Here is an 8,601-nt window from a genome sequence, read left to right on the forward strand (position 1 = left end):
TAAACTTCTCAGATTGCATTTTTTACTTTCGTTGTGTGAATGTCTTATGCGAACTCTATCATGAAGTTACATTATGCTGAACTTTTTATTGCTTTATTTGCCAATGCATTAAAAAAATTGTCACTGCATTATAGTGATGGTTTACATGTTTCCCACTGTCGTTTTGCCACTGCATTATATTGAAAACAGAAATGTTTTCTATGTGTAACTTGTCTATGTCATGCTATATGTATTTCTATTTTGGTGTCTCTCTAGCAAAATGAATCTGTGGTAAAGTTTTGCGATCGTCCGTTGAAGCATGAAGAGTTGATGCAAAGGGTATTCGAAGAAGTTACAGCCATCGGCTCACTGCAATGCACTCCGGGAGCGGAGGGGGAGCTTGGTATAGGTGCAGATGATCGTTGAGCTTTGGCTACCAACAATGACGACCTGACTGATATAGATGGTGAGGGCAATACGGTTGGACTAGAAAACAGAGAGAAAATTGGTAGCGAAATACAAGCACAACCCAGAACATGGTAAGGGGACCCCCTTTTGCAATCAACAAGGTACTAACAACCCCCTTTTCCCTTAATATGGTGGTACAACCAATCCTTTTTCCCCTCAATATGGCAACCATAATAGCCCATTTGTCCCTCACCATGGTGGCACAAACACCCGTTCTTTCCCTTACCATGCTGCCACAAACAGCCCCCCTTTCCGTCAACATCTTGGAATAAGTCCCCCACCTTTCCCTCAACATGAACATGGTACACCCACTACCCCTTTTTGGAACCGTGGTACAACAAGTACCCCCCATTGCCCTCAACCCGAAATAAGATACTGCCCTTTATCTGAATATGGTACAAACACCCCCCCTTTCTCGAGAGCTATGCCCATATATCTCGATTGCAACTCAAGTGGAATGAAACGGAGAAGCACATCAAGTGGGACAGATGCTTTCTCGTAGTCCATGACTAACATTTTGGAGAACATGATTTCGAGGTAGAATCAGTACAGATCCGTGATTACGCAGGGATGTAACATGGTGGACATAATGAAGATCCTTGGTCAAATGAAGTATTTCCAACAAGAACCCGTTCCCCTGGTCTATTGGCGGCTTGTTGATTACTTGTCTGGTGATCCCATGAAGATGGATGTGTCCTATGGCTTGCGAAATGATGAACAAAGGATTGCTTTCGCTCAACGGGAACATATAAAGGCAATGTTAGCACAATCACGCGGACAAGGCAACCCAACTGAGACTCTCCCTCCTTGGCACCTGCCCCATCAGATTTAAATATTTCATTACTGGAAACATTAGCACCTGCGTTTGTTTTTAATTTGTAGCGGCAATATGTTTGATATTTTTTCCATGTTGGTGTTTTTGGACTTGAAAAATTAGGATTTTGTGTCCTGTTATCCCATACTATCATGGTTGAATTTTTATGTATGCTTGAATATGTGACAATCGTGGTTTGCTACATTCGATGGATCATTATGAATTGTGTTTGGTAATATATTTTCAGAGGAGATTAGTCCACACATCCACGGATATCGTCAACAGTAGAGGTCAAGATCGGAATTGGGCCTTTCAATTCCGTTCAACCCGGTATACATTTTTCTTGTTATGGTTAAAGTATCACATGCTAATCGATTCCTTTATTTTCGTAATGGGCAATAGTGTAAAAAATCGTATGAAGATGTTAGGTCTCCAAACATAATGTTAAAAATGTATTCTGTAGCCTATTCGAAAGGTTAATTATAGTATGTCTTGTTTAGCTCCTTCCTCAGGTGAAAAAAAGCGGTCTTGATGCCAAGATTGGAACTAGCAGTTTTTCTTAAATCAATTCCATTTCCACTCGCCTTTCTCATTCGACTGGTTAGAGTAGCGTAGCAATTACCATATTTTAACTCGATCTTTTGGTTTTGCGGGATAATAGTTCTTTTGCGAAAAAATAGCTGGCTTGCTATAAATGAACAAAATACCTTATGCACGAATAGTTTGCACGAATAAAGCTCTGGGACTGATGACTTTCCTCGGGCATTTGCAAGTGTGCTAGATCAAATTTGCATTTTTTTTCTGCAAATCATCGTATTTCCAAAATTTTAAAATTGTACCATCATTTCATGACAACAGTTAAAGTGAAATTTTATTCTTCAATAACGGATTGTATTTGTTCATAGGGGTCATGGATAATCCAAGTTGGGGGAACTCTGAGAGTGCAAACGACATTGGAAGGGGGACATTTGACATTGGTAGTTTTACAAGGTTATTGGAAACTTGAGTTTACCCAGAAAATTATCTCAACTTTAACTTTGGGAACGGAGGGAATGAACTTCCCAACTTTAATTATCCTAGAGCACACCAACAATCGAACGAACTATACCAAAATGGCGAGGGGTATGCAAACATGCCATGGGTGTGAACAGGTTGCCACTACCGGGCAAGGCGATGCAGGACCAAGTGATAATGTTCCACGTGTTCAACAATTTGTGGAGCAATATAATTCTTCACCTCACTTGCATGCATCTTCTGACTTTCGGCAAAGTCACAACAGTATAGGTCATGGAACTAAGCCCCAGGTCGGATATGACAATTGGGAGTGGATGAACAACAACAATGGAAATGCTGGTTCAAGTAACAATGTGTTTGACGATGACGATGACATTGACTCTGAGTACTCGATCCCGGTCGATGAGGTTTATGCCGAAATTGCAGAGGACAAATTGTTGGTTGACCTAGCGACCGTAGCATTGTTGCATGCCATACCAATCCTATGTAGGCCGCAGAGGCTACTGTTCCACACGTGCCCCTTGTCAGGTAAAGCTTATCTGCATGACCTAATGAATAGTCATGATGAGAGGTTTCAACTTGAGCTTTGCATGTCCAAAGACACATTTGTAAAAATAGTCCAAGAACTTCAAGGAACCTATTGCTGGAGTTCTTCTCGATTGAAAATTGATAGAGTTGACTGCTTCGAGAGTTTTGCAATGTTCATGTATCTACTTAGGGGCCACTCCAACTGGAGAACACTAGAGAGGTTTCAGCACTCAGGAGACACTATGAGCAGACATGTGCACAAGATATTGGCATGCATGAGGAGAGAATTCACTGCTAATAAGTTAAAGCCAACGAGACGGCAAAATGAGACTCACGAGTACTTTGATAGACGTGACTTCTATAAACCATTCAAGGTGAGTTATCTTTCGTGTTTCATTGTGTTTGGGTAATGTTAGGATAGCGTGTCTTTGGACAAAATGAGGGTCAGTGAATCGGTTTACACTTTTTGTATTGGTGCAGGAAAATTTTATTGGGGCTATAAATGGGACTCATGTTATGATAAGATGCAAGAAAAAAGAAGACGAGAAGAGGTTCTTTTCACGAAAGGGTTACGCCACCCAAAATATAATGGCTGTTTGCGATTTCGACCTTACTTTCGTGTTTGTATCAGCTGGATGGGAGGGGATCTATCACGATTATAGCATATTCAAGCGATGTGTCTTGAATCCAAGATATCGTTTCCCTCAACTAGAAACAGGTAATAATTTAGCTCCATTTACGCCGTATAGGAGTTTTGTATGATTCTTTTTTATATATTACATTGTTCCAATTTCTAAAAATGTTGGTGTGCAACTTGCACATGAAAATACTACCTGGTGGATGCTGGTTATCCCAACAGGCAGGGCTTTTTTGCTCCTTACAAAAGGTTTAGGTACCACCAAGCTGAATTTAGACGGGGGCAGCGACGACCTCGCGATGATAGAAAGCACTTCAATAGGGCACACTCATCGCTTATAAGTATCATTGAAAGGACGTTTGGCATTTGGAAAAATAGGTTTGGTTTCCTGGCCCTCATGCCGTGGTATGAAATGCCAACACGGTGGACCTTGTGTTGGCGTCGATGGCAATTCATAATTACATCTGTAGGGATAAAGAACTTGATAACTTCTTCGCTCCTATAAGCTCGGCCATGAGTATGCGTTCGAGAACTTGCCAGATGAGGACTTGGAGTTGGAGGACAAATTGGACGAAAGAGACGACATTGTTGACGAAGATAACGTTCTAGAAATGAATGATGTGAGGAATAATATTAGGAGAGCACTGCATAGACTACGAAGACGTGATAATAGAGCCGGATAACCAAAATTGCGTACGGACAAAGCAAGAAATGTGAGTGGCAATGAACTTCTAGTTGGCCTTCAGCTGATTTGCTGAAACGTTAATGTGTGTATGAAAATTGATTTGGTGTATAAGCCAAATGGGGAGTGGGGTCGGTGGGTTTCTTTTATTTTTTTTTCATGGGTATGTGGGTTTCCCTTTGTTTGGACAAAATAGAAACATTCAATTGTATTGCAATTGTTGTGTAAGGGCATTATAGTAATTTTGTTAGTACGAGAAAGAGTCAAAACTATCAAAAAGTCAGTCAACATCATTTCCCACCCTGAGTGCCGACCTTGGCTTTTTCTAGGTTAAGCCAATAAACCAGGGTTAATTTTTTTGCCGAACAATCCCTGAACATACAAACATGGTTCCTATAATTGGAGAACCAGCGCCCGTTTGACTTCCGACCGCGTAAAAAGGCACGTGCCCTTTGAGTCTTTGACCCCCTTACGACTCCTCCAAGAACCTTCCAAACCCTCACTGCCGTTCTAGCCCTAATCTCTCTCCTCCCCCTTCTCTCTCCCAACACTATAATCAAGCTCGGTCACTGGGCAATCGCACAATTCATTGAACTTCTCGAGCAATTCAGCTACGTTTTTTAATGAATCAGGTTAGTTCAATTAGCTTGCATGTTCAATTAGCTTTCCTTTCGCAATTTGAATTTTCAAGTCTAATTCGGATTCTGATTGGTTTTATTGTTTTCTGTGTCTGTTTTGACTGAAATTGAAGTTTTGTAACTCGGAGTTTGTTTAAGATCCAAGGAGTTATCAAATGAAGTGAACACATTAACTCATCAAACAAAAAAAGTGATTTTTTTCCCCTCTAGTTTTGAGGCTAATTATTGCACTGGTTGTGTTGATTTGGGTACAGAATGGAATAGTGCGATTTGAAACAGCTGTTGATTCGGTGTTTATTCACGGAAGTATGCTGTCTGAGAGAAAGCATTAGACATTAGGGTTTTGGATTGAAAGTGGACATGGATTCTCTGAAGTTGATGGGGTCTTTACTTGATGGTTCAGAACTTCAGCTTTGATGGTAATGTGAGACTATTCATAAATAAAAATGTCGGCGGATCTGTGTCCCTCCCGAGTGGACACTTTAGAATTGAAATTTCATATCGAAAGGAAGATCGGGCATGAGAAAGCAGACAAATACTTTTACCTCTTGAGCCGGTTCTTGAGTGTTAAGATTAGCAAATCAGAGTTTGACAGACTCTGCATTGCTACAATCGGGAGGGAGAATATCTTCCTTCATAACCGACTTATCCGAGCAGTTCTGAAGAATGCATGTGTTGCTAAGATTCCTCCACCGAAAGAACGCAAAGCAGGCAGTTCATTAAATGAAAAATTGCCAAATGGGTATCAAACAAGTAGTCTCCATTCACTCTGTAGGGACTCTTCGCCTCGGTCTCCGAGGAAGGGAAGAGCACCAAATGTTCGTGATCGAAAGTTTATGGACCGTCCCAGTCCTCTCGGGCCTAATGGGAAGGCATATAGTCCTAAAGTTCAGGAACAACAAAGCGCCACCGAACTGCTTTCTTTGGGTAGCAGGCCACCACCCGAGGGAAGCTCTGTGGAAGAGGGTGAAGAGGTTGAGCAAGCTTCTGGAAGCCCAAGTATTTACAGTAGAAGCCCTGTGAGAGCTCCTCTTGGAATGTCTGTAAAGGGCAAAGAGACACGGAAAGTGCTACGCACTGGATTAGGAACTGGCTTTCACTCTGACTCTTGCCAGTGTAGCAGTGAGCTTCCAGATACAAGGTCTCTAAAGACCAGATTGGAGCAGAAGTTGGAGACCGAGGGCTTGAAAATTTCACTGGACTGTGTTAACCTGTTAAACAGCAGTCTGGATGTTTACCTTAAGAGATTAATGAAGCCGGCTTTAGAATTAGCCAGTTCAAGGTCTAGGAAGAAGAATTCAAGTGAAGTGTGTAATCAGGTAATGTTTGGTTTGAATGGGATGAGGCCCATGGGATATGTACATGAAGCAAACAGACCTATTTTGGCATCCTTGTTGGACTTTCGAGTTGCAATTGAGTCAAATCCCAGGAGGCTTGGAGAAGATTGGCCTATACAACTTGAGAAGGTTTGCTTGCGTGCAGCAGATCAAGAATGAGTTCAGATTCATTGCCGCGTGATTTTGGTGGGATTGTACATTAGCTTCATCTCAGTGGGGTGTGTTGTTTTGATTGTAGAGTCCATTCTAACAGTGCTTTTAAGCAAGTAGATTTTATAACTGATGCTGAAGGGCTTAAGCTATGGAGAAGTTCGGGTCAAAGTGATTGGGTTGTAAATAAATCTCGGTGCTGATTATTCCTTGAGGTGGTAAAGTATAGATATACACACACTTGCAATGTCTAGCTACTAAGAGTAGCTGAGTTCAGTAGCCAATGTCAACTGATATCTTTAGTGTCTTCAGCTCATTGTTTTATCTCAAGTTTGTCTTTGGGGTGCCCTACCTATTGTGGTTCAATTGATGTCTGTTTTGTCATTTTCCATTGAGCTTTTAATAAAGCACTCTTGTCAAGCGCTGCCGTAACATACTTTCTGCAATGTTGGATGGACATGGATTGACCTTGTGAAAAGCTGAAGTGTCTCCTACTCCCATTCTGTAATTGCTTTGGTCTATGTCTGCTATCTTTGGCTTTGGCTTTGGCTTCTTCTTTATCACTATGTCTACCCATTTGACTGGCTTGCCTCAGCTGTACGGCGTTATAATATGCACGTTACTTTTTATGTGGTATGGGTGTTATTACGATTGACACAATGTGTGATTTTGGAGTGTGTATTATTGTTTTGTGTTCTTAGTTTAAGTACCACAGTGTCTGTAATCAGTAATCAGTATTCAGTATCTGTTTTTGCTCCATCTGCTCTAGTATGACTTTCATCACTGCTTTATGGTAATGGTTCAACGAAGTGAGTTTGCATGGCTTTGTTCCATGTAACAGTTGTCACTGCAGCTGACAGTAGTATTTCATGAACTGGGAAACATTAGATTAAAATTCTTTTCATTCCATGAGCATTTGAAGGTGGAAATCAACATTAAGTGTGGGGCCGTTAGTTGTTTGATTGAACAAATGATGGAATACTAATTTCTTGTGCTGTTTGTGGTTTCCATTTTCCTTTGTACGATTACCTTGATCTGTGGACAGTTGGTTTATAAGTCGGAAAACTTAAAAGGAAGGAAAAAGACCTCATTAATTTGTTCTCTGACAATTCTTAATCCGTGGTGTTCTGTTCTCTGACAATTCTTAGTTATTAGATGCCTTATTCCTTTTGTCACCTGATCAAAGGCAAGGCATTGCGAATTTGTGGGCTTGCCTGCGAAGGAGATACGGTAAAACCTATGAATCACCGACACTCCTAGAGATTGCCATATCCATGTCAAACATGTTGGAGACACACTGGGACATGTATAGGACACCCCACTTAGCATGTCCATTAAATTATAATATTCCTCATGGTGGGACACGCTGGGGACGAAAAGTGTAACACAAGACGTGTATGTGTATACTGTATAGGCATACACCATGAGCCAATAATGCATTCGATAGGAGTGCTAACCTAAATAAATAGTGATTACAATGTAGGTTTGCATTACTCAGAATTATTGAAAAATTTGTCATGTTCGTGTCCCCATTTTTTATAATTTTCATGTTCCATATCTGTGTCCGTGTCCTGCACCGTGTGGGTGTCTGTATCATGCTACATAGGGTAAAACTAACTAATCTCTTGTTTAAAGGTAAAACCAGTCTCCCTGCCAGAGTAGTCAACTTAGTATAACCTTGCATAGGTCATAGTACTTATAAGCAAAACAAATTGCGTAAGTATTTATCGCTTCCTTCCTGCCATAAAATGGAGGCCCCATTTTCTTCTCTGCCTTGCCTTCCCAAACAAATACAATAGTGCTGCACTTTAATTTGGACAAGCCATTCTGAGGGTTCAGGGTGACAGATATTACATAATGAAATGCCATGTATTTATGGATGTTTTGAATATTTGCAACAAAGGCCAAGCCAACCGAAGTCCCACAACGCCAGGCTACAAATGTAGTATGAAGTATATAAGCAGTGTGGTCACCTTTCCTTTAGTAGCTAGCTTTTGAGGTTGAGTTCTACCCATGGTCGTGCAACAAGGTGTACCTAGTGAGAAATAATTTTGTTGATACTGAGTGTTTTGCGATGACAAGAAAACAACTTAAACATATACTAGCTTGTGATCTACAAGATTCACTTCTCCCATTTTAATATATCTAATAAGTCACCCTAAACAATAGATTTGTGAGAATAGACTTTTGTTGCAAGTTGCAACAAGGTCTTTAGGATATGATCTATTTGAAATTGTTCTTTTCTCAAGGATTAGGATTTGTCCCGACTGCTCGAACAACTGGATGTGTGGCTACTATGTGACTCTTAGTAGTAGGATACTCCCCCCTAGTGGCAAATCTATCTCTTAGTAGCA

General features: G+C 40.8%; 1 protein-coding gene across 1 annotated transcript; it reads left to right on the forward strand.

Annotated features, from left to right (window-relative positions):
• The first annotated feature begins 4,493 nt into the window (after positions 1 to 4,493).
• LOC131304173 (uncharacterized) lies at positions 4,494 to 6,679 on the forward strand. Its single transcript, XM_058331305.1, has 2 exons — positions 4,494 to 4,754; positions 5,015 to 6,679. The coding sequence occupies exon 2, from the start codon at positions 5,207 to 5,209 to the stop codon at positions 6,254 to 6,256; it is 1,050 nt and encodes a 349-aa protein (XP_058187288.1). The 5' UTR covers positions 4,494 to 4,754; positions 5,015 to 5,206; the 3' UTR covers positions 6,257 to 6,679.
• Positions 6,680 to 8,601: the final 1,922 nt, after the last annotated feature.

This window comes from Rhododendron vialii, chromosome 10a, assembly GCF_030253575.1.
Source record: "Rhododendron vialii isolate Sample 1 chromosome 10a, ASM3025357v1".
NCBI lineage: Eukaryota > Viridiplantae > Streptophyta > Magnoliopsida > Ericales > Ericaceae > Rhododendron > Rhododendron vialii.